General features: G+C 42.1%; 4 protein-coding genes across 8 annotated transcripts in view; 1 reads left to right on the forward strand and 3 right to left on the reverse strand.

The window, feature by feature from the left end:
- The window catches only part of LOC108623700 (agrin), a 44,660-nt gene extending 36,776 nt beyond the window's left edge, over nt 1–7,884 (reverse strand). Inside the window, exon 1 of the mRNA XM_026812580.1 lies at nt 7,804–7,884. The gene's annotated coding sequence lies outside the window, so the exon portion shown is untranslated. The remainder of the gene's footprint in view (nt 1–7,803) is intronic.
- Nucleotides 1,396–7,796, reverse strand: LOC108623693 (WEB family protein At5g16730, chloroplastic). Its single transcript, XM_018022387.2, has 6 exons — nt 4,591–7,796; nt 4,131–4,533; nt 3,226–3,417; nt 2,382–2,524; nt 2,154–2,318; nt 1,396–2,040 (listed from the first exon to the last, which is right to left on the reverse strand). Exons 1-6 carry the CDS (start codon nt 4,965–4,967, stop codon nt 1,890–1,892), a joined length of 1,431 nt encoding a protein of 476 aa, XP_017877876.1. The 5' UTR covers nt 4,968–7,796; the 3' UTR covers nt 1,396–1,889.
- An 884-nt stretch (nt 7,885–8,768) lies between the features above and the next one.
- On the forward strand, nt 8,769–17,579 carry Dl (dorsal). Of its 5 annotated transcripts, none has more exons than XM_018022426.2 (12): nt 9,372–9,948; nt 10,596–10,679; nt 10,762–10,985; nt 11,055–11,298; nt 11,371–11,511; nt 11,581–11,771; nt 11,852–11,990; nt 13,991–14,083; nt 15,647–15,815; nt 15,916–16,154; nt 16,238–16,386; nt 16,458–17,579. In XM_018022426.2, the coding sequence occupies exons 2-12, from the start codon at nt 10,628–10,630 to the stop codon at nt 16,590–16,592; spliced, it is 1,776 nt and encodes a 591-aa protein (XP_017877915.1). In that variant the 5' UTR covers nt 9,372–9,948; nt 10,596–10,627; the 3' UTR covers nt 16,593–17,579. The 5 variants fall into 5 exon arrangements, with proteins under 5 accessions (XP_017877913.1, XP_017877911.1, XP_017877915.1 ...); XM_018022425.2 differs by having other exon boundaries at nt 9,375–9,948; nt 16,235–16,386; XM_018022424.2 differs by lacking the exons at nt 9,372–9,948; nt 15,647–15,815; nt 15,916–16,154; nt 16,238–16,386; nt 16,458–17,579 and adding an exon at nt 8,769–9,140 and having other exon boundaries at nt 11,852–14,077.
- A 236-nt stretch (nt 17,580–17,815) lies between these two features.
- The window catches only part of LOC108623724 (glutamic acid-rich protein), a 9,373-nt gene continuing 1,918 nt past the window's right edge, over nt 17,816–25,270 (reverse strand). Inside the window, exons 2-3 of the mRNA XM_018022434.2 lie at nt 20,942–21,116; nt 17,816–20,754 (exon numbers count right to left, since the gene is read on the reverse strand). Coding sequence (XP_017877923.1) covers nt 20,690–20,754; nt 20,942–21,116 — 240 coding nt within the window. The 3' untranslated portion in view covers nt 17,816–20,689. The remainder of the gene's footprint in view (nt 20,755–20,941; nt 21,117–25,270) is intronic.

The following is a 25,270-nucleotide window of genomic DNA, read 5'->3' on the forward strand; positions in this document are numbered from 1 at the left end:
AAAAGAATCATACCTGTTACACATTTTGATACGTAAGTAATCGAAGAATTTTCAACGTAATTCCTTTTTGCGTTTTTCCGAACGACTATCAAGAACAATCTCTGATATATATTTCAAGAAGACCTACGACGGACATTCATATTTCTACTGGTTTGTGGTAACGTTTTTATAAAATGGTGATACAGAGAGCAATCTTGCAAGCAACATCTGATTTGCTCAAATAATCGTATCGAGGGATTGTCGTAGTTTAAAGACGTAGTACATTTTATTATACTACTCGTAATGCGTAGATATACACGTTTCTTCGAGCTACCATATTCGACTAATCCAGCTCGGCAATTTATCGATACGCGATGATCAAACGTTATTGTTTCTAGCTAACAGCATAGTTAAAAACCGTAGCCGTGCGTTGTGAAGTTTAAAAAGGTCGAGAAATTAGACCGTTTACTTAAAGTTCTTCGATAATTCGCACTGCGAGTAAAAGAAAAGCAATCTTTCACGCATTTATATTTCTAGTCGTTACTTTTTTTGTTCGTCTCGCGGGTCGACGTTTAGTTGCTAATACGCGGTATTAGTGAAACCGATAAGTAAACAAAATCAAAGGCGAAAGTCCGCGATTAATGCGAACAAGTTTCATTTTCTTAGGTTCTATGAAAATATCGATTTGAACGAGAGGCGATGTGACTCAGATTTACGAGATTGTAGGACGGCATTATTCGCTGTCAAAATTAATACACGCAATAAGAGATTTTTAGATCGACTAGCGAACAAACGGAATTACATAACGTTACACTTAACGATGTACTCAAACGATGAAACGATTTTGTGATAACAAAGAACTAATCTTCCACAGTGAGATTCGTGACTCTGTCCTCGCTCACCGTGAACGAAAACACGGTAAAGCGAGGAACGATCTGCGCCGCGTTGAGAATACTGCGTAGAGACGATTGTTGTTATCGAACGAAACGAGGAATCAACTTTATCTCGCATTTAAGTACACAATAATGAGAAATGTGATCAGACACGTCGTATTTGTGTCACTCGTACCGTGGTTACTTAGATTTTACGATCCACTGTAACGTGTTTCACGAAGAATAACAATACCGCATGAGCATCGGTCCGTTGCGACAAAAGGTTTTCTTCATCCCCCGACTAGGAAGCTTACGTGTTACGCGAATTGTAAGTACACCCACCGTGTATTCTATCGATTGTCAAACCGTAGGTATTTGTTTGTATTGCCTAACGATGCATTAAACCAAGGATCACCAAAGTTAATCTGTATCAATGGTTCTGTATCAATGGTTCTGTATCAATGACCTATGAACTACTCGAACTCGATGCCAACGGTATATTTCTATCACATTATCATGTTACACGAGAGAAAAATGTAAAATATAGATTTTAAAAAGCACTCGATCATGTCTGCATTTATTTATCCATCAACCTTATGTATAGTTCCCTCGACATCATTAAATACAATATTTCAAATGAATTTGTTGTTAGTTTAAAACATTTTCCGCGTAATAAAGTCCCTGCCGTCAGAAAGTAAGTATAGCCGTTAAAAAAAAATTAATAAAAAAAGGATTAAAGTCGTCTTTTGCAAAATTGCCCATAAGTTTGCGATCGTTTTGCAATTGGTTTCTGTATTCTCCCTTAATCTCCTCCCGATCACTTTTCCTAAAATTCTTCCCTCCTACGTTCTCCATCCTTCCTTCCCAAGGAATCAACACCTTCGGCCTCGAAGTGCAATTTTTTTAAACTCTTCGTTCCAACAACGAACTTGAAAGTGTAACGCATTCACGCTTGAACAATGGAATCTAAGGAACGAGTACAGGTAGTACAGGTATGAATCGACGATTAATTGAGTGCTTCGGCTTACCGAACAATCTTTAAGAAGTCAACATCGGACCTGATAACAGCGTGCGAAGTAAAGCCCTTGGCGCTCTTACAACGGTACCGGCTATTTGTAACATTCTGCTACTCCAACCCACCTCTTGGGATTGCCGTATCAAACGATCTTTCAATTCGTTCAGTTCCGATCTAACACGACGACGACACGATTAATTAATGAATCAATTGCGTTACGAATTACTAAATCTTAATCGATTTTTATAAAATCATCTGCGATCCGCGATCTGATCACGGAGACTAACAATTGTGAATTGAACGCTGCCTCAATGCGCTGCAGAGTCATGTTTCGGTCAATTAGTTGAGCTTCCAGGGAAACTGCCCGCAAGTTTAGAATTCTCCCAGTGTTCTCGGTAGATTTCAATCGTTCCATCAACTTGTTCTTCTCCTCCTCCTTGATTCTCAATTCCCTACATGCGTATTCGCGTTCAAGTGATATGCAAAATAATGAAAGCTACAGCCGGAAAATTTACTTTGAGTAGCGTTCTATCTGTTCCTGCGAGGATTCGACGAGGGCGATTTGATTAGCCAGCTTCAGCTGTAATTCCTCGACGATCGATTCCGCTTTGTCGGCTCTTGCTCCTCGTTCCGTGGCTAAAGCTTCGCTGGCCGTTACCTGAAGAACGCGTTTCCTCCTTTTTTTTTATACATATATCGCAATCGTACAATTCTCATTGTCCGTGTTTAGGTAGAAAATTAGGTATTTTAAAAAAGCGGTTGCACGTTTCATGTTCTCGATGCTTAGGAAAACGACGTTGTCGCGATTTTCGTTTCAACGAGTAAGAATTAATAGGTCAAGTGGTATCGATCCGTTTTCTAGGTACGCAAGGTGAGTCACCAATGAAGCGGAAAGTACATGATTCAACTACGAATTATATTGTTTCGTGCATTGACCTATCTAACAACTACATCTAACTTATTGCCGCCCTAGATTCGTAGATATTTGGAAACCCTCGATTGATAAACCCCATGATTGATAACGTCAATTGATCATGCAAATTTCAAACCACGTCCAATATGACGGCGGTCTTGATATCAAACAAAAGAGAAGAAATGTTCGTAAAAAAGATTTCGCCCGTTCCGCCGGAACTCGGAAGGATAGACAATGACTCAATCCTCCATAGAATAGAGTAGAAATCCGCATCGAACCGCGAGTTCACCCTGTTTGCGAACTCGTCTCCCACGAGGGCGAGTCATGAGTCACCGTGCGGAATCAATTTCTGCAGTGGTACGGAATGTAAGATCGCGTCAACCGCGTTACCGTTAAAACCCCGACTATGAAACCCGGAATTATAGACAAGTCTTAGAGAATCTAGCCTTTTCTAAGAGAATCCTCTTGTCTTCCCGCAATTTGAGCAACTTTTCTCTCTCCTTCGACATCTGCTCGTCGAGGCCGTGGAGCTGATTTTCCGCGGACAGAAGCTCGTTTCGCAGGTTCTCCGCGGCGACCAGCCTCTCCTCGGCAAGCTCGGTCAAACGCTTCATCTCCTCTTGCATTTTCTCCTTTTCCTGCGAACGTTAACCCAGTTCGTGAATGCCGGCTCGGTGCTAAGTTGAACTTGGTAAATCCCCGAACGTATCTATTTAGAGCCAGGGTTTATCTATGTCGGTGCGCAGCGGCGATACAGTTTCTTCTTTCGTTTCACAATTAGGACCCGGCTGGACCCGTGCCAGCTTCTCGTTCGCTTACACTAATTAATGACCACGCTGCGACGCAGATTGCCATCACTTTCAGCAAAACGCTGTTCAACTTGTTTACCCACGGATATTCCGGTACCATTAAATATTTTTCATAATCATCGTTAAATCGATAATTAAATCGATAATTAAATCGATAATTAAATCGATAACGAATTAAATTAATTAACATAAATGCGAGTCGTGTTAATGAAAGTTTTGCAAGATTCAGTGATGAACACAATAGTATTGAACTTGGAGTATTCTCGTTTCTCAACGCTCGTGGAACGCCGAAAATGTGTCTCGTTAACGATATTATTACATGCTCCAGAAACTCGTGTCGCGAGCTCTTATGCTAGCGTCATCCCCCTAGTTAGATACACGTCATTGAACTCTCTGCTGTGTGCTTGAATGTTCTGCTAATTGTTCCCTCCCTAATAGCCGTTTTTGGCACGCAACGATATTAAACGATATTAAACGATATTAAACGATATTAAATTGTGAGATTTTTATGATCGATATTTTATATTACCGATTAATATTACCGATTTAAGGGTGTTGTTCCCCTTGACCGCTTCGTCGAACTGTATCTTGGCACGATGAGCCTCCGCGGTCAGTTTACTGATACGGTTGTTCTCCGTGTCGAGCAGTCGTCGCAGCACGATGATCTGTAGATACAGGTGCTCGATCTGTTGATTCAGATCGTAGATCGTCCCGTGAAGATATTGCACCTCGTCCCGTCTGCGTCTCCAAGCATTCAGCATGAGTACACGGCAGATCACACTGGCCGCTTTGTCCGGGCGTTGGAAGAACCGGGAGGATTCTTCTGGCTCTGCGAACGCTGCGAACCCGTCTATCCACTTCTTGATACCAACGCTGACGCCCAGATCTTCCTTAACTTTTTCGTGTTCCTCGATCCCCCGTTCACCGGTCGAACTGCTGTCCGATCTAATTCAAAGACGCAAGCATCGAAAAAGATCCGCGTCTCTTTTTTGAATCTTTTACCTAACGTCACCGTTCTCGTTCTCCATCGCCAAGGGGGTCAGGTCAATCATGGACAGACTCTTTTTGCAGGGAGCACCGATCATGCGGAGTATCGGGCATGGCGAATTGTCTGGACAACTCGTGGCGGTGTTGATTGCGGGCGAGCGATTAATGGTCGTGTGGTAGAGGCCAGTCAACTTGAAGGACGTTCTCGGAGGACGGTACTGCCGCCGACCCGGTCTGTGACATTTTACGGCAAGTTGCGAGTACGTCAGGAATTTACGTTGGATGCATCGTGACAATTTTTTCTCGTTGAAGAATTGATTGGTATCTTCCCTGGAGCTAGTCGAGGCGCTCAGGGAAGACGAGCTTTTGGGAGTGATCGCAGTTTCTGGCATCGCTTTCGGCGTTCACGAGCAAACTCTTTAGGAAAATTTCGAACGTCGACGTTTGTTTACTTGCTCTTGTCATGGATACGGGACGATTAACAAGAAAACTGAAGCGTCGCTAGCAAAATGTTTTCGCTATAAGTATATCTTTGCCAATCTTTGCACGATCGCGTGCCGCTTCGTGGAATCAGTTATTACATAAATCATGAGGAATGGTCAGTATTTATGTAATACACATATCTGCTTCACGGTTTTGCTCTGCGTTGCGAAACGATTTTACGAGTTATCGTTATATCACGAGATTCGATTAATAATTTAAAGAGACATAAAGGGTGGCAATTGAAATGTGTAAAAAATAAAAGTAGCGAGGAACTGCGTGCAAATGAAATTCTGTCAAGACGACTTTAATAGATTAGATAGATTAGATAATTCTATAGTATTTTAATTTCTAAAAAGCAGCCAGCTCGATTCTTTTGCACGTGCAAATTACTAACGATACGTTAAACGAAATTTCAAGCGAACGATATATTTTCTATCCATTGTTTACCCACCCAAAAACACAGAGGAGATTAGCAAATACGCGCTCTCTGCTTTCTCTTTTCCAACTTACACTAAACGCGCTTGTCGTTCTTCTTGGTTCTTCTTGGTTCTTCTTGGTTCTTCTTATTCTGGTGGCATCCTCGATGACGCAGAAATAGTTTCATAGTATCGGTGAAATACTTGGGCTTTCAATTTTGCGCAACTCTAACGCGATCGTCATTCTCGCGACACTAATTAAAAATTAATAAAGGAAGCTAAAGAAGACTCAAAAATAAACAAGCAATGCAAAAAGCAAAACGCTACTATCAAAACTGTAATCGAAATTTGCGATCAGTACGCAACTCTAAGTAAAGCGCGACCTGGGATGATCGTGACTCTAATACAAGCCGTGATTTCGATTCGCAACGCTAAATGTAACCGCGATTGCCCAAGATTCTGGGGGGCAGCAGTGGCCATCCCGATTGTTTACAAGTATAAATTAAAACGAGCATAGTGACAAAGTAGTGATCGGATGACTCTGCATTTAGGAAATTATACAAACATAATTTCTGAATGCACAATCATTGATAGTTGCCCTCTTCCGAAGGTGCATATAGCACCGGGCCTCTTCGGCCGTAGCCTCTTCTTTCTTCGGGCGATGTTGCCCCAGTTGGAAGCACGCGTACACCGGATCCGAAGATCATAGGTCTGTGCAAGCGTGCTCCGTCTCGAACAGAACGCATTTCGTTTTGACCCCTACGAGAGGCCGACAACGACGAACAATTGCAATCGCAAGAGTTACATTCGATAAATCGACTGTGTGAAAACAATTTTTCACCGTCGATCGAGCGAATGCAAATTTTTTAAAACAGATTGGACACGGTAAAAAGGAAAAGACGTGAACGTGTCAACCTGCCAGGCCCTACCTACTTATATGCTAACAGGCGCACCAGATGTCAATTACCTGCCTGCCTGCCTGCCTGCCTGCCTGATCCTCATATATTTAAGAAAGGCAAAACAGACGAACCAACAGACTCATACGGCACGACGGTACGTACGGGCTTTTCATCCTCTCGGATGTAGGGGCCTGCGGCAGTCGTCCCGGGAACGACTCCACACCCGAGTTTAACGTACAAACAGATTCACACGCTCAAGTATGTACGTACCGTTCACCTGTAATCGGCTAGCAAGACGACGGCTAACTACAACGATTTATTATATTAACATTCCAAATTCGCTATTACAATACATATTACAACACTTAATTGTAAAGAACACCGACGCAACTCCGCAGCCTAATCCACACAAACACACAATGCAGAGATTACGTCGTGCACGATGAAGAAACTTGCCAGCCGGTGGATAATATTTATAAACTATATACAAAAGGATCATCGTGCCTATCACCTATCACCCACTCAAGTAGCACCTGAGCACGTGAATGGGATCCTGGCGAGTAAACACGGAAGACGCTGAACCTGAAAATCCTGATCTAAAAATGCATGATTAGTATTTGGAATCACAATGACTCTACTTTCGTTCCATTTAATCGACTTTAAAAGACTCTACGTGAAACATCAATAGAATTTCATTTAATTAAAAAAGAATGTAATATAAATATAAATTGCGATTGAAATATTCTATGGGAGATCTCTTCGTCAAAGCGACTATGGTCTATCTGAAATAGTTTTCATACTGGATGCTTTGACTTCGAAATCTATCCCAATCGTCTTCTTGTACATGGAATTTAATACATTTCTTTATAAGGACACTTAAAGACTTTACTATCGCCGGCATGTTACATCATTTCGTATCATTGTTACATATCGCGAAATCGGAGAAATAAAATCTAGTTATTGACACTTATCACCATTACCAGGATTAAAAGTTGAGAACGTGTCTTACCATTTACTCCATACTCTCAAATGAAAATTGGAAACACACACTTCACACGAAATCGGAGGTCGTCCAACTTCAAAATTAAACTCTACGTGGTCAAACAAAATCGTAATGACCATGCAATTACTAAGTACTCACTTAGTCATTGAAAAATACTTATATTTTTCAATAAAACGTTTGCTCTTGATATCGTTCTCATTAATATAAAATAAATAACAAGTACAAGAAGCCCTGACCTGAGCTAGTATATCATATGTCACAATATAAAATTGTCACTACTTCCGAGAATTTATAATAATATTACAAATCCTCAGGGTCACTATGCTCGTCAAACAAGTGTAAAATACAACCAGTCACTCGTACCGTATCGGACCTTTCGTCCCGGCATGATTGAGTGACCGGAGGAACTTAAAAGCATGCGACTCACCGTGATGTATCCATGTTCCTTCCACCAGCCAAAGGTCGAGGAATCAGCTATCAAAAGTTGTGGACTGTTGGGAACCAGCTGCCAATCAGTCATCAAAGGAAAGCAGTAACGATGAAAACTGTAACAAATAAGAATAAAAGAACATTATGATTTATTCTTACAAATTGTTTATTAAATTTCCAAGTCTCGCTCTAATCGAATTAAATATATTGTCAATGTTTACCATTTTTCAAGCCGAGGTCCATCGGATTGAGCCACGCGCCACCCGGCATCGACAACGTGCCACTCGGAATCTGTAACCTGTAACAAAATCAAAGCGAACACATATTTGAAACTACTGTAAATAAATAGAATCCGTAAATTAAATGAAAATCTAAGAACAAATCTCGAAAGAATCTAGAGATAACTCCCGAAAGTACGAACAATGTATAGCAGAAATGTCCAACAAGTAGTTGAACAAACGCGCATTTGATAGTCGGATTTAATAGCGAAAATCGTAATATGATACTTACGCGAAGTAATAACTGCATCGTAAGTAAATCGGTCACAATTATGTGCGTACAGAAGAGTTTGAAGATCAAAATTGAACGCCAATATGCCGAAATACGTAGAAAACACCTGACACTACGACGCACGAAGGAGAGGAAAAAGCAAATGGCCGACGCTCGGATGGGGGAGGTGTCACGTGATCGACGCGCGGTCACCTGACCGCGCGTAAATTCAAAATTACGCCGCTCTCGGATCTACAATTCTTTGTAGAAGAAAATTCATTATGGCATGAAAATCGAGAGTCGGAAGCGTGATCGAAATAATCTATATCCATGGCGATACCTTGGTCGTTAGGTAATTGAGAAATATCGAAATTCGTCAATTCTTGCTTGTAACTGAAACTTGAGTTTCACTATTCCCCAACGCACGGCGCTGGATCGAAATTCCTCAAATCTTAGAATACTGTGTGACGTGTCTACTCGCGTGAATCATCGGCAAGTCCGTCGACGCTTCTACGTCCCTGGATTTTAATCTACCTATACACGATAAATTCGATGAACCTTAAACGCACGCTTATTTTCGATCCAAGGTACTTAGCACGTTCGCGCCGATGATATAATCCGTTAAATGATTCGCTGACGACCGAATAAGATACTGTTGAAAGAGGAGTGAAAAAGAGGTTGTCCAAGATGGAACGAGGAATATCGAGAAAAAAATGTAATTTACTATTTCTACGTCATCGGCGGATAAATTTCTAGGAAGTAACTGAAACGTGTAACGCATTACACATGCTGATAGCCGTTCACTCGCTCGCCTCGACTACTTGCTGCGAGAGTAGATTCGTTCAAGTACGTACCACATACAAATGGTTCATTGGATCCCGGACTCACTTGGCACGTACACATAGAAAATGTGGCACGTACACGTAGGCCCAAGTAGCGGAGAGCAATAAAGGTAGAGAGAGAGAGAGAGAGAGAGAGAGAGAGAGAGAGAGAGAGAGAGATTCACATGTTCTATGTGTGAATGTAAAGTGTCTCCGAGATCCTAAAATCTATAATAGAGTTCGTAGCTCTACTCATTTATTACGTAGAAGCGTATTATATGTAGATTTTCGTAAAGGAATAATAGTTTGCTTCACTGAAACCAGTAATTTTTACGCTTATTAGATGGCCTGACCCATTTGTTGACACAATAATATACACTTTATCTTGCATGCAATTTTTATCGGCTTGCTATATCCCTTCCAGCACCTGTACTTGCGCGTATCCGCGAAGCAGAGCCGAGTCAGCCGAGGGCCGAGTGTTTCAGTCGTTAAAAGCGACGAGTATGCCTGGCGATGCCAGTATACCGATGCAAAGTCCGAGCGAAATGTTGTGCTGCCGCGTTTAAGTCTGGTTTCTAGTCACGGCCGTGCACGCTTTTAGTTGCATGCGAATTGTGTGCGCAGCAGTGGAGAGAACTCGGGTCGCAGATAAACATACGTATAAATTGCATCGTAATTCGTTGTTATTGAATAATTACGCATTTCGTTCGAAGGAACGGCCGAGAGTTCCGAGCGCGAATACAGGTTTTTCCTGATCGAGAGGAATACATAGAAGTAACGCGGAACAGCGGCCCCGTATTCGAAAGTGCGTTACTATGTTGATCGTGCTGCAGGCAAGTCTTTCTCGTCACATTGTCCTACGATAGTTTAATTATAGCTGCACCAGCCTGTACAGACCTAGGCTTTCCCAAAATAATGATTGGATCAGCGTGGCATTCCCTCCTTGCCCTCTACTCCCGTTTCCCTTCCCTTGGGACACTTGTGTGTTGCAGTGTCTCTTTGGAGCATACCTGCGAACAGCTGTCGTCTTTCGCTGGTCCAAGCGTTTAAACACAGAGCTCCTTATCCCACGATCATTTAATCCGCGTATGACTCCTCGCGCAGATGTTAATCGCTCGTTTTCTGCGTCAGTCATCTATATTGCGACATAAACACGCGTTTTCCGCTAAGATGTGCGACCCGCGCTTTTGAACAGTTCGATTTTCTCTCCTCGTCAAATAAATCGATATCAGATAAGCCGATCTTCCTCCGCCCACGCTACCGTCTCGACTTCTCCCAGGTATTTATCCTTGTCCAACTACACGCATCTTTCTATCATCCGTTTTAATGATACGCGCACGAAACTTTTTTCTCTGCGATGCTACCGAGGTTTCTAATTCTGATACGAAGCGTAGATCATGACACTCTGTTTTCCTCCTCTGATGAAGCAGACGCCTGTCAAACCGTTTTAAGAAAAACTCATATAGAAATAATTTTTTAGATGACCGTTAAACGTGTTAAACAATAAGAGGTATGGACCAGTTTAATGGTATGAGTGATGGACATATAAAATTAAGTGATGTCAGTAAGTATATGGAAAGTGCATGACATTCTTTCGTGATTCGCATGATCGCTTAAAAATCTAATGTTCTCTCTTTCTGTACCAGTTGAAGTTATCCAAACTACCGATCCTGGATTCGCAGGATGTAGTGAAAGGGAAGGACAACCGCCAGTCGAAATGAATACTGGACAGTTGTTGCCATACGCTGAAATAGTTGAACAACCAGCTAGCAAAGCGTTACGCTTTCGCTATGAATGCGAAGGCAGATCGGCTGGTAGCATACCCGGTGTAAACAGTACACCGGAAAGTAAAACGTTTCCTAGTATAAGAGTAAGTAATACAAAGAATAACGTTGATCGATCACCGATGCGTCGTAGTAACGAATAAAATGAAACGCAGATAGTAGGATACAAAGGCAGAGCTGTGGTGGTAGTCTCGTGTGTAACAAAGGATCAACCTTACAAGCCTCATCCTCACAATCTCGTTGGCAAAGAGGCATGTAACAAAGGTGTTTGTACAGTCGAAGTCTCGCCGGAAAATATGACTGTCATATTTGCAAATCTTGGTATTCAATGCGTTAAAAAGAAGGATATCGAAGAGGCGCTTAGAATAAGAGAGGAAATCCGTGTGGATCCCTTCAGAAGTATGTTGAAAAGTCTTGAGATTCGTCGTTTTGCGTTTCCCGTAAGAGACTTACGATATTTCTGCTTCATAGCTGGGTTCGATCACAAGAGACACCCCACCAGCATCGATCTGAACGCAGTGAGACTGTGTTTTCAAGTGTTCTTAGAAGGATCACAGAAGAAATTAAATGTACCTTTGCCACCAATTGTGTCTGACCCAATATACGATAAAAGTAAGCGTGATTTATAATGTTAGGAGGAGAGTAAAATATGATTTGTCAACTATTATTGGAATTTCTCAGAGGCGATGTCGGATCTTGTGATATGCAAGCTCAGTCATTGCAGTGCATCGGTCGCCGGTGGCATGGAAATGATTTTATTGTGCGAGAAAGTTGCGAAGGAAGATATACAAGTGAGGTTCATAGAGGAGAAAGATGGGCAAGTGGTTTGGGAAGGATTCGGCGATTTCCAACCCACTCATGTACATAAGCAAGTGCGTATAATCGATACTCGATACGATTCGAAAATTTCACCGTTCCATTGATTACTAATTTTTCTCTTCTCCGTCGACAGACCGCGATTGCGTTCAGGACGCCTACTTACCGCATACAGCAAGTTGAACAACCGGTACAAGTGTTCATTCAACTGAGAAGACCTTCGGACGGCGCGACGAGTGAACCTTTACCGTTTCAGATGTTACCGCTTGGCGCAGGTAGGCCTGCTTTCTGGTCATTACGGAAAGCATTTGCCAGGAAGAAAACAGATTACAGTACATTTAGTAAAATCTTAGCCACCGAGTCGGCGTTACTTTCAAATGCCGCACCGAAATTCCCGCGTAACATCGACGAGTATAATAACAATCACGATTTCGATTTTAAAAAGTCGAACAACAAAATCTCCGCGTTGCGCGCTTTGAACGATTTGTACAATGTGAAAAACATGTTAGACTCGTATAATGGAAGCCCGGGTACGAATCAGGGTGTCGCTCAAAACGTAGGACCCACAAAGAACACGATTATTGATTATCAAAATAATGAAGTATCGATCGATGCGCAAAGTTCTGCGAGCCAATTAAATAAAGCATACAAGACGGATAACAGTTGTACGGACAAAGAGACGAACGACACTAATTCGGGGACTTTGACTCGTACCAAATCCGATAGTACCGTTGAAAACACGTGCGTACTGAGAAATTCAGAAATGCTTAAAGATAAATCCGACTGGTTCGATTATTCGGAAGTAGGCAAATGGGTGCAAAAGGGTCAGATGAGTTTAAGAGAGAAAGAGAACGAGGCGGGAGATTTTAAAGCAGAGATGACGGACGAGTTGTTGACTCAAGTAGCCGAGTTGGATCAAATTTACGCCGATACTCATGCGAAATTGGTTCAGGCGGCTCTCGAGCAACACGCGACTGTTCAAGCGATGGACATCGACGTTTGCGACAATCAGACGTACACCAGTCTACAGATGGCTATGAAAAATCCGATCGAGTTCGTCGATCTACCAAATGAGAGGAAATACGAGGACGTGTGCGTACCGAAACGAGATACGAATCAATGCCCGTCGCCGGTGGTTACTACGAAGAGAGATGGAACGCAGGAAACGGAAGAGAGATTACCGCCGTTACCGCCAAAACGTATCCGCAAAATGCCTTCCATGCCTCTTCTACCGCGTCCCATATCCTCTCACGCGGCCGATTCGTTCGTCGAAGCACCGAATAAAAATTTGCCCTCTTTACCCGGTACGCTGACCAAGACCTCGAAGCAAGGTCTGTTCTCGAAATTGTTTGCAAAGAAAGCAAAGAAGGACAAAGACACGATATCGAACGCGTCCAAAGAAACGACTCAGTCTTTGAGTACCACGGGAAATATTTCGTACTTGTCGACCAACAGTACTCCGGATAGTTCGCAGTTGCTCACGCCGAGATCCAGCGCGATAAGTACCACCAGCGTGAAATCGCTTAGATTAGACGGTGATGAGACACCGCCGTACGGAATGGAATTAACGGAGGCCGAACATTACGCGTTGTACACTGCTATGGCGCCGCACGCTACGGCATCGGAATTCGATGAAATGTCGTTTTATTATAGTCCCGTGGAGGGTGGGAAAATCTACGATCGGAAGGAAACTTAATTTTGCTTCAGCGTTTCTAGTGGTCTTTCTAGTCTACTTCCATTTGAGAGTGATATTTTCCCCCGGAATGCTACTTAGAAGACGTTCCACGGAACGTAACGCGTCCACGAGATGCATTTTGTATTTTTGAAACTTTTTACGAAACCCTTACGACAGACTGACACGGGTCGAACTCGATTCTAGTCGGGGTACAAGTTGTTGTCCTTGTTCCACAGTCTTTCATACGAGCCCAGGCTGAAACTTGTTGCCTATTGTCGGAAGAGGTAGTGTTCCTTCTAGTCAAATTTTACGGTGTTGCTAATTTACATATAATTCTAGCGCTTTTTACTATTTATGACAGGTTGTTAAGTTTTCTTTTTTTTTTATTGTGTCTCGAGTTTATCAAGCGTCGCTTTGTTTCTAGTCAGTAGAACAATTAAGAGTACGAACCTGTGACTCGCCGATAACTCACAGCGGTTTTCAACCAAAGATTTAACGGTTCTCGCAGATGTTATGTTCCTTTACTCCTAGGATCATTCGTCGCGATACTTTACGTGACGATGTTTGTGAATTATTTAGTTAATGTACAATCATTTATAGATGATCCTGATTCGTTAAGGCGAAAGAGGCAAAAGTTTAATAACAGTCCAAACGCGCTAATTTTGAGACATGTACAGGCAGAAGCTGAGAAGCGTGAGTATCTTTGTCAAATTCTATCTACAATTCAGCAGCTTTGCCGGGGAATGGGTTCGAGCGATGCCGCTCGCCGATATTTGTCACGTTCGTTCAAACTTTTCAAATCACATCGTGCTATACATTCTTTTCTAGAAAATCGCTGGTCCTATCTCTTTGTAACTAATTTTCACGTATTTCCGGCCGGACGACGAAATGCGATACTCGCAATTTCTTTTTATCTAACATCCACTATTTTAACAGAGACTGGATATACGCGAGCACGTTTCGTCGTTTGACCGTGGATCTTCTTCATGTGTGCAAGGAACGAACGAATTATTATTATTATTATTATTATTATTATTATTAAACTGTCTCGATCGATGCCAGCGATTGATACTTTTTGTGCATTTTTGCCGGGCCGACTGGCCCTCTTTGTTGTAACATTATTGTTGTAACGAATTATAGAAATGTTGTTGGGCGGTTCCACAATGTTTGGAATAACATTGTACATCTGGAGAACGTTTTACGAATCGCGAGTGCACATATTTTTTGTCGGGATGTCAATATTTCCAGCGCTATTGAATCACGTCACGTTACTAACTATACGATTGAACCTAATCCCTTTGCACAATGGAAACGTTACAGCCTTCGCATTTCGTCCGACAGTGCCTAAAAATGAAAATTAATTTCCACTGTGCAAAGAAAGAAAGTCATCATTGTATCAACAGGTACTCATACATACATATATATATATTTTCACGCACCGACGAAGAGAATCTTGTTTTATACTTTTTTAAGAACGTATTTTGTATAAATGTCTGGAAAACATTTGTAACTGAATGATTGGAGAGCAGTGGCCTTGTACATTTAGGAAGTTGTATTTTTCTAATTATTACCAAAGATTACACGGATGGATCTGCTATTTTTATATCCATCACGACGATAAAGAAAGAGACGTTGTCAGTGATCATGAAAATCGAGCGATATACAAGTACTCTGCTCTCGTATAATGATATTGTACTTAGATACTCAAACGATACGGTGGTAAGAAACTTATGTGCAATATTTGTAATGGCAATACAAATTTTTATAAACCGCTTCTTTGAAAAACAGAAAGCTATATATCTATACATTGTATGATACGTATACAGAATATATCGATCTATATATACATGTACAATTATTTGATGAAAATTTCGTGTTTTTATTCAGTTCCCAATCAATTTCAGAGTTAGAAAACAAATACGTCGCAGGTACGATGTAGTGTTAGTTTAGCTTCGCTGGCTAATCACATTTCACTGTGTTTTTTTTATTGCAGTACAAGACACTCGACTCTTTCGAGTAGCGTTTGGAGTGAAAATATATAAAATTGCATGTGCCTGATTTACTACTAATCTTTTATTTCTTTACGCTTTGCTTTCTCATACATTCATTTGGTTTGTTCGTTGATCCATTGCACGTGTTTCACTGGCGTTAATTCAAACTATTCTGCACGAGAGATTACGGGTTGTACGGTAGTTACAGTAATTAACAGAAATGTTAGCTCACGATCGAGATCTATTTGTCCCGTTGTATTTGTAGACGCTGCGGTGTTGAATCAACCATTCGAATACAATTTTAACATTGTCAAGCCAGAGCCCATTGACACGATGTCTCCATACGGAGGCAACATCGCGAGCGGAGGAGCTTTCCCGTCCTACCCGATGGGAACCAACTTTCCTCAACCACCATCTACTATGCAGACTCTGAGGTAATGCAATTTCAATGAACCAGTCAACTATTTTTAAGGAGGACTCGTCGAATGAAATACGATTATTGTATAAAATAAACTGAGCTAAGCAATGGTGCAGGTCGCAACTATCGCCAAGACGCACGCCGTCGCCGTTGGAGTACAGCCCGTACAATCCAGGACTCATTCAACCGCAACTATCACCGCAGTATCAACCACCGGGTAGTCACATCGTTCAACAGTCGTCGATGCAACAACAATTTCCGTATATACAGAACACGTTGCAAATGCAGCAACAAGAACAAATACTCTTGAACAGTGTGACACCGCCGTATCACAATGATTTTCCGCTGAATAACGGTAACTGTTGTCTGCTAGTAACGCACTATTAAAAATCCTAATACATACGCGTCTAACGTGATAGTTTAATTTGTTGATAGTAGACGGAACGGATGTCACAAGCGTTTTAGACATGGACAGTCAACAGTACAGTTTTGACTTGAATCAGCTCGATTCAGCGGAGCTGGCCGCATTCGGTACAGCTCTTTCTGAGAATCTATCCACTGGACTATCCATTTCGGAGTCAACGAAGGTATGTACATCGCTGTAAGTTGTTGTTCCTGATATTACACACAAGTAAAACGAACGATGATTAAAATCTAGCCGGAAACGAACAAAGGAGCGAACGCAGAACCGAGTAACATGACCGACAGTTTTACCAGAATCACCAACAACACTATACAAGAGCTGTGCAATTTGAATGACATGTATAAATCGACGCGAAAAGTTGACGACTGAGGAGTCGTGCATTTTATTGACCTTAACATTGTAAAGAAAGTTGTGTATAAAATGCTGTTCTGTGAACAATCTCTTTGAATTAATATACCATGTGATTAATATTTAATTAGGAAGCCGTTACCGCGGATCGCAGTACATTACTGCGCTATCATTACTAGGATAGTATCAATTTCCACGCGATGTTCATATTTTGATATACGATTTTTAGGATCCCCGTTATCAGTATGACGAATTAAAGGAGATGATATTTAACGATTTAAGTGATATACAAAATGCTGTGACTGTGATCAAAGTGTATCGGAATCTGCGCGCCTCAGCGCGCCTCAGCGCGCGTGTCAAGTGTCTCGAGATAATTATTATTATTATTATTATTATTTCTCTTAATATTGTATAAAATAAAATTCGCAACGGAGAAAATATAGTGTACATATATTGTAAAAGACAATCCGCATGCAACGCTCGCGTACAAATCGCTTAGCTAAAATAAACGCTCGTAAACGTTATATCTCTCTTGCGCATCCGACTCGTAAATTTATACAAACGTTTGATATTTCACTTCACTTATACACATTTCTCACGCGCTACAAATATGTTTGTAAATATATAGTGGTTCCGTTTGCAGTAACAGCTCGAGCGAGATGCTCTCTGTACCCGATATATGTATGTATATTTAAAAAAGTGTTTTCAATACACGTTCCGTCCAAACACGTTGATTCATACTTAATTACTTTGAACATTATATTATACGTACTATTACGATCACGCGCCGTATGTTTATGTACAGACTAAAGATCTCGCGTTTCCGCTATCAGTTACCAATATATTATTATACCAGTACAGAAATTGTCTTATAAACGAACAATACGAATAATATTGTATGCTTAGGTACATCTGTTTACTACATTATACACAATTACAACTAAGAATACATTATGATTTTACATACAATTATATACGTGTAAATAAAGATAGAGATTATTGTAAGTTTCAGCTGCGTTTAATTCAGTGTATCACATATCATCGTTACGTACATGTTTTGTATTTGTAAATTACTGTTCAATATTTACAACATCGTTGCTACAGATATATTTCTTAATTAATATGTGTATGTACAAGATAGGTAGAAAAGTGTCGTTACGTCTAAATTATCGTCTAAATCAATAAATAGGGAGAAGAGCGCGTTCCTTCACAAACATCTGTGAAGAATAAAAAAACATCTGTGGTTGTTTTCCAAAATGTATTTACTTAAAAATACAATGAAAGTTCAATTCTGATGGAATGGGCAGAAATATAGTCTGTGGCATCAGTTATTGTTATTCGTTTTCTTTCTTTTCTTTAAACGTCGAAAGTGATGATGCGATGGTATCCTGTACAAAAGTAGTTTGAACAAGATTTATGAACACAAACCAAATTCTTAGCCTAAGGTTTCTTTTTTTTCTTTTTTTCTTCGTTTACGTTTAAATCGTGACACGTTTCAATTACCAGACTCGTTAGGATTCTTAAATTCCTTTTTTATTTATCTTCTTTTCAGTGCTTACCTAACAAACGTAGGGATGTAACGGTATCTGGGCGATCAGCCTGATTGTTTTAAGACCCGTTAGCACCAGTGAATAATAGTCGGAGTCGCGTCGAGTACCGGGAGCAGAGAAGAGTACCGCGATCCCTGGGCTCGTGACAGTACAGGACGCAAGTCCAATCCGTGAATCTTATTATTTGGACACGCTGCAAACGGGGCTCGATATTTTGTATATCAATAAAATTAAACGGACCTATGCTTATAGTGTATAGTATTGTATACTATGAACGCTAAAGTACTCATTTTTTTGCTCAGGCACCTGTACTTAAAGATAGTTCTTTGTCAACGTGATCGTCAAAATACTATCTTGAAGTGAACACGTGTAAATACAGCAGCACAGATTGTGTATAAAACCGTAGAGTAACAGAGTTTCACTTTTTTTTCTTTCTTCTTCAGAGATGGCATGGCCTGCGAACGATCCAATAAATCGTATCCATTCATCGTTCCACGATAATCTGACTGGAATTTTGTCTTCTACTACGTTTCATAGCTCAACACCGAACAGATCAGGCTTTAATTCTTGACGTATAATCGCGCACGCAGTCCACTCCGTCTCCTTGAATTCGGTGCAACAGGATTCAGTCGACAAACAGCAGTTTCCTTTATCTTTTCTTCTTGAAATACTGCCATTACTGTAATTTGTCTCCGGATGGTCAAACCCATTACTACTTACGAGAACGAATCAGTTTCTCTGGTCTAACTGCGTTTTATTTAACTATCTCATTCGAAAATATTTGTACATTAAAACGTGGGACATCGTCTCGCATTCAAATTATCGTTACCTTTATTTATTATGCAGCTATGGTACAATGGTATCTTAACCGCAATGTCTCTTCACCCTTTCTTGTCTTGTCTACCAGTCTCCCGAAACAAGCGACGACTATGGACTATTCACGTAACAAGGATCCACCGACTCTGGCACAAGAGCACAAGTATCATTCATCCATTTGGTAATAATCAGAAATCAGGTAAACGTAATCGTAATTCGTCAAGACTGTAACATAATGAATATGTTATGGGTACGTTATGAGTAAGGTTAAATCGAGCGCACGGGAATACATGGTACACACAACGGAAGAACGTTACTGCCCCTCGCTCTGCGACAGTCGGCGAATCATTGCTCGAGCGGTTCGTGACAATGAGGAGAAAAGTAAAACCATAGTACGTAAGATAGAAATGAATCATGGTCGAACGAGTGCGATCGAATAGGGAGAGTTGTACCCGTTAGCTTCGCTGCAATGACTATCGGTAACTTTTTGCAAATCGCACCGTTTCCCCTTCGACGATATCCTTTTGAAATGCGCTACGTGGCTACAGTTTTAAAGTCGTTTTAAATAAAACTAAAAAACTAAGAACTCGAACACTGAACAAATGGAATAGTAGTTTGAAAGAAATAAAAATGTTGCTCTGCAAAATAAATTGCGTTTCGTAAAATAAAAAATACTCTCCCTACTCTGTATACTCCAACCCTAAATTGTAACAACCTCTCCACGTTACATTACGTTTACATAATATTATCGTTAATAATAAAATGTTTCTTACTCCATAAACTTTATACATGCTATGTATAATTATTATGCAATGTTAAAGTCACACATTACTCATCCACACTGCCTGGCGCGAGCGTTGTATCAACCTTAATTCCGGTTCCCGGATCGATCAGGAGCGCGGAGCGAGACTTTTTATCTCAATTTTATTTTATACGTCGAATGCCGAGAGATGCCCTTTATATATTTATTTATTTATTTGCTATTTTTGTTCTTTTACGCCACTTGAATCATTTTATTCATCGTATATATCGTCGAACCGCCCCCGCTCCTGCAACGTCATTGCAAATACACGGTTGAATGTCGAAAAGGAAAATCAATCACGCGCACAAGGTGAGAGACATTCTGCCGAACTACAAACGCAAATTTGTTTTCAAATGTAAAAAAATCATCACCCGCAAATGTTCATTTTACACTATTTAAATACAATAGAGCTTTTTATATCTTAAATAAGTTTCCATTACAAAACTGTCCCGCGAAGAAAGCCAGATGACGGCAAATACCAGTTAGTAGGCAGTTTGGATGAGACGATAAATTCGCCTTGGGAGTCCGTGCCGTACCTGCGGCGTCCGTGTTAACGCGAACGTACGACTGCGCACGAAAGACTTAGATATTAAAGGGAATCGACGCGTACGGGGGGATTATTTCACGACTCCGCGCGACGAATCCACGGTTCTCATTCAAACTACCTAATTTAGCATTTGGTGATGGCTAGACTACCAGAATTGCGAAGAGCCAAGACAGTAGGATCGGGACTGCGTCTCTCTAATTTGTGTCAGCCCGCCACAACTCCGGTGAGGTGGTAATTTTTATCTCGTAGGTCGGGAGGCTCTGGGCACGATGGGTATTTCAACATTGCTACCAACCACTCAATATGAGAGTAAGTGTTTGCTGAGAAGACTGCCGAAGAAGATCGACGACGGTGCCGTATGCCTACCTCCCTTCTTACTTACATACACCTTCACCTTTTTTCATTATGCGTCTTCCTCCTCATCTTCTACTTCTTCTACTTCACCCTCGCCCTCGTCCTCCTCTTCATCTGCAAAGAAACAGGTTCAGCTACACACCATACTCTTTTTTTTTTTTGTTTTTTTTTTCGTTTTTTTTTTCTACCTAACGCCAACGTTATCGTATCGATTCCCGTGCAGAGCGCGAATCTACGCGCATGTAATTGATAAGGCAATACGATCGAGAGAACTTTTATTAGCCGGAGCCTCGAAGCTCACCTTCACCTTCTTCCAAATCTTCTTCGCCTTCTGGTATGTCGTCATCTTCATCATCTTCTTCGCCGTCACCATCGACTTCTTCCTCCTCTTCGACCTCCTCTTCTATCTCCTCTTCTTCAACTTCTCCGTCACCGTTCTCTTCCTTTTTCTGTTTTTTTGTTTCGTCGTTCTTTTCCTGGAACACAAAGGTAACTCGAGTTCTAATGATCGATCGTCTTCCCGGACCTTAGACGTTCGTCGTCGACGCTTATAATTACTAAATAAAAACGACTAATAGGTTTGTTGCAACTGCATCGTCGCGTACTCGAAAGTCGAGCATTATTGAAAGAAGTGGGAGGCTTACAGGGATAGGAGAAACCCTGACAACGACCGACAGATAAAGAAGTGGGGGAAACGGATGAAGAGGATTCCCTTCCCGCCAAGAAACGTAAGGACACGGGAAAGAAAAGTGGAGGGGACTTTCCGTTAAAATATGGCGAAATAGGAAGACGCGAGGGCCGATGTTGTTCGACGAAAACTCTCATCAGCATATGAAAATTTTCTTTTACGAATTTTCTTGGTACAAGCGTAATTAGAACGTACAAGCATCGGGAACTATCGGTACGTATCGAAGCTTGATAACGCGCGTAGTTAAAGAACTTGCGATAAAAATAACGGAGTATTTGTTAACTGAAAAAAGAAGAGTGATAAAAGGATTACACACGCCCCGAGTATGTTTGTTTATTTAATAGTCTTTCCGAGGCGAAAATTTCTTAGTCTTCTAAACGTAAAGATCTTATCGTAGTTCCTCGAAAGTCGGGAGAGGTAGTAAGTAATCTAGGAGATCGGTATCAAATCTCAGCTCCAACAAACAAAACTGACGATAGTATTCCGTAAAGTGTACGGTTCACACGATCCTTCGAAGTACCGGCATATACCTTAACTCGTGTTCATGCAGCGTTACTCGTGACCACGGTGGGTCGTCGTAATGGCATACACGCGCCGTGTCTATCGCCGGCGCAAGGAAAGAGGGCATAGGAAACTCGCAGAACTGCATCATCCAATCAAAGGGACGAATCGACTAAAACCGGCTGGCAGGGGAACCGTAGGGATAGGCAGCAGCAGCAGCAGCAGACTACGATACATGTTTGTAGAAGGGATGCGTTCGTGTGCCGCGTAAAGCACACGGAAGGGGTGAAGAGGGGAAGAAGAGCGAAGCACGGAACAGCGTGTCCGTGCGTAAAATCGGCAGCAAACTTTGAATCGAATGAAAAATACGTACATGATCTATCTACAGTATTGCAAACGGAGGAAAGGAGCTTATTAGACGCTGGGTAAATAAATTTGAGTAGAGGGACCGATTTGTAATATCATCGGGGGAGAGAGCCCGAACTGTCTCAAGGTAAACGGTCTCGTATTATCAAGTCCTTTTATCAAACGGAACGGTAATATCTCATTTCATAAACTTGAATATTAAGCGTAATAATATCGATATCAACGGACTGTTAATCGATGTAATAAAAAGACCGGTGATATTTTCGTAACATTCGTATCGAGCGATTCGAATATATTAATGGCTGTGTACTAAATCGTATGCGTAGTTTGTATCGTGGAACGATGAGGAAAAAAGGAAGCTCGTATCTAATTCATAAAGGCCATTGTCTCGGTCGCGTTCAGTGTTATGACATGTCTGTGAAACTTGATGCGCTTTCTTCGAACCAGAATCTGTTAGTAGCCGACTACCGTTGTATGTTCATGGAGTTGCCGGGTAGTTTACAACGAGCGTGACGCGAACAGACGCCAGTGGACACGAAATGACGATATTGCTTATTATCCCCCAGACACGATTACCTATCAACTTATTACTAATCACGAGGTCTTTACAGATAACCCAACGTTCATAACCCATCGTATTCCGTTTCTCTCGCCTGTTCGGGCAATCCGTGAACGATCGTTATATAATTCTTCTGTAATACGCATACATATTACTTCGACCGTCTTCTGGCCGAAGTCACCTCCAGTTACCAATAATAAGAAATATAGAAGCGGAACGAAATCAGTTTAAAATATGTTCGATCAAATGAAATTATACCATGGCTCGTTCGACGAGATAACGAGCACGCAATTATCGCATGCTTTGCTATTACAGTCCTATTACATCCAATGTTTAATCTGAACGTATTTAAGATAATATGTAGAAATCAATAAAGTATCGAAAGGGGGATAGGATCAATCTTTTGTTCCGTCGTATTGCGAACGCTGCTTGGAACTCCCGCCTTTTTCCTCGCTTCCATGTTCTCCTCGAGCCACGCGAGTCTGCGTCGCAGTCTACGAATACTAAACTGACGTTCAGCAGCCAAATAAGCGTGATCGAACTAGATTCTGAATGTAAATGAATTTCATTTACGAGAAGCCTAGGCAGTCAACGGGCTCAGAGTCTGAGCGCGACATGATGTAAACAAATAACGTGAGTTCACGGGTCCCGAATTCTATTCCGTAGCATGACAGAGAGCTCGATGAATCGAGGATATTTCAATAATATATCGTAGAATCAGTTACGGTCGTGGTTTCCACGTGACATACTATTGCCGCTGCGCGAAGACGCCGCCACCGCCGCCGCCGCCGCTGCCACGGCCTTCTGTGATGATATAGACCGATCGTGTGAGTGAGTGAGTGAGTGAGTGAGTGAGTGAGTGAGTGAGTGAGTGAGTGAGTGAGTGAGTGAGTGAGTGAGTGAGTGAGTGAGTGAGTGAGAGAGAGAGAGAGAGAGAGAGAGGACAGAACGAGCATTGCCGGCATTTTCACGCACGGATTTCATTTCACTTTGCGAGACTCCCATGAAGCCGGCGATCGTCGTCGAAACGATTATTATAGACTAAAAATAAGCGGCTCCTATCGTGGCCGGCCGAATGACGGTTCCGATTTAAGATGAAAAATCGCCGCGATGTTTTCTCGAAGGTTCGTAACATTGCGCGGCATACTACGAATGAACAGGGAGGCAGGAGAGACACGAGTATATAATACATGGCGTTGCTGCTGCTGCTGCTGGCTGCGCGCGTGGGGTTTTCGATGAAAAGAGAGAACCGAACGCCGGCACAATCGCGGGCAAAAGGGGAGAAAACGCAGATAGACAAGGACAGAGGGAACAAGCGGGAGAGGGACACTGGGAGAGAGGGAGGGAGAGGGAGAGAGAAAAGTAAAGCGAGAAAGGAAGCCTTCGGCGCGGTGTTTATGCACGCAGATCGGTAAACAATTTCAGAGCAACACGTCGACCTGAAAGAGATATGTGTGAGTCTATCGATCGTCCGTCAGACACGATTAACCCTCTTATAACGAATTATCGATCAATTACGACACAAAGAGAGAGAAAGAGCGTGAACGCGAGAGCGAGACAGGGAAGAAGTAGGAGGCAGATGATGGGACGAGCGAGTGAGAGGGCACAATGAACGCGGGCTTGGTTTCGGGCGCCATAATGGAAACCCACGACGGTGGTGGTGGTGGTGGTGGTGTTGGTGGTGGCGGCAGCAACGACGGTCGGAAAAATGCGCGGGATGCTCGCTTTTCCTACACCTATATTACTGATGTTCTAGATAAAAAAATGGCGTCCATCTTGTCGAAGGAATGCCGAGTAACGCGTACGGCGATCGTAAGAAAACGAGCAGGAAACAGTGTGTACGCGTGTACAAGGGGAACGCTCCGGGAATGCACAACAGGAAAATGTAACGAAATGAGCACATGGCGCTAGTAGCCGATATCCCGCCCGAATTTCTCCAACGGTTCAGCGAAACATGAGTAGAAGAATGTTAAATCCGATATTAGCTGGTAACATGAAATCCAGATCGGTAATTATAGACGGCATTGTAACAACAGGGGTGATCAACCGAACCATCGTGCTCGTGGCAGCCACGCGAAATGCGATGGCGTCCCTCGGCTGTGAAACGGGAAAACATCACGGATGCGTATACAATCGTTTTCGCGTACGTCCAGGCGTAGATACATAAACGAACGCGGTTTCTCAACATTGCGAAAATATGGAGGCTGACGAAAATGCCGGCCGGCATCCTATCTCCTCTTCCATGCCGTCGGTCGGTTGAAACGGCCACTCGACTGCCCGCCCACCCGTTCGTTCACAAGAATACAACCGTGTAGTCGCGTACGGAATACAACCTCGTACCTCTACTCCCCGAATACAAAACATGAATGTCCGCCTGCGTGGACGTTCCGTACGCGGGAAAACTGTGACGAGAGAACGTTCACGAATCCCGAACGGCTCGCATGAAATTGGAATATACGACGATGCCCGTGAGCAAGCAGCGTGGCGCGGAAGCATGGTTGTAAAGCCGGCGTCTA

Source organism: Ceratina calcarata, unplaced genomic scaffold, assembly GCF_001652005.2.
Source record: "Ceratina calcarata isolate Rehan_Ccalc_2016 unplaced genomic scaffold, ASM165200v1 scaffold289.2, whole genome shotgun sequence".
In the NCBI taxonomy this organism is placed as follows: domain Eukaryota; kingdom Metazoa; phylum Arthropoda; class Insecta; order Hymenoptera; family Apidae; genus Ceratina; species Ceratina calcarata.

Bases quoted from the DNA above. Each gene is read 5' to 3' on its own strand.
- Dl (XM_018022424.2), top strand. From the start codon at position 10,628: ATGGACCAGTTTAATGGTATGAGTGATGGACATATAAAATTAAGTGAT. The intron at 10,986-11,054 runs GTAAGTAATACA...AATGAAACGCAG, and splicing joins AAACGTTTCCTAGTATAAGA to ATAGTAGGATACAAAGGCAG. The intron at 11,772-11,851 runs GTGCGTATAATC...CTCCGTCGACAG, and splicing joins CCACTCATGTACATAAGCAA to ACCGCGATTGCGTTCAGGAC.
- LOC108623693 (XM_018022387.2), bottom strand. From the start codon at position 4,967: ATGCCAGAAACTGCGATCACTCCCAAAAGCTCGTCTTCCCTGAGCGCC. The intron at 2,525-3,225 runs GCTAGATTCTCT...CGCGTTCTTCAG, and splicing joins AGAGGATTCTCTTAGAAAAG to GTAACGGCCAGCGAAGCTTT. The intron at 2,041-2,153 runs GTTAGTCTCCGT...TCGTCGTGTTAG, and splicing joins GCAGCGTTCAATTCACAATT to ATCGGAACTGAACGAATTGA.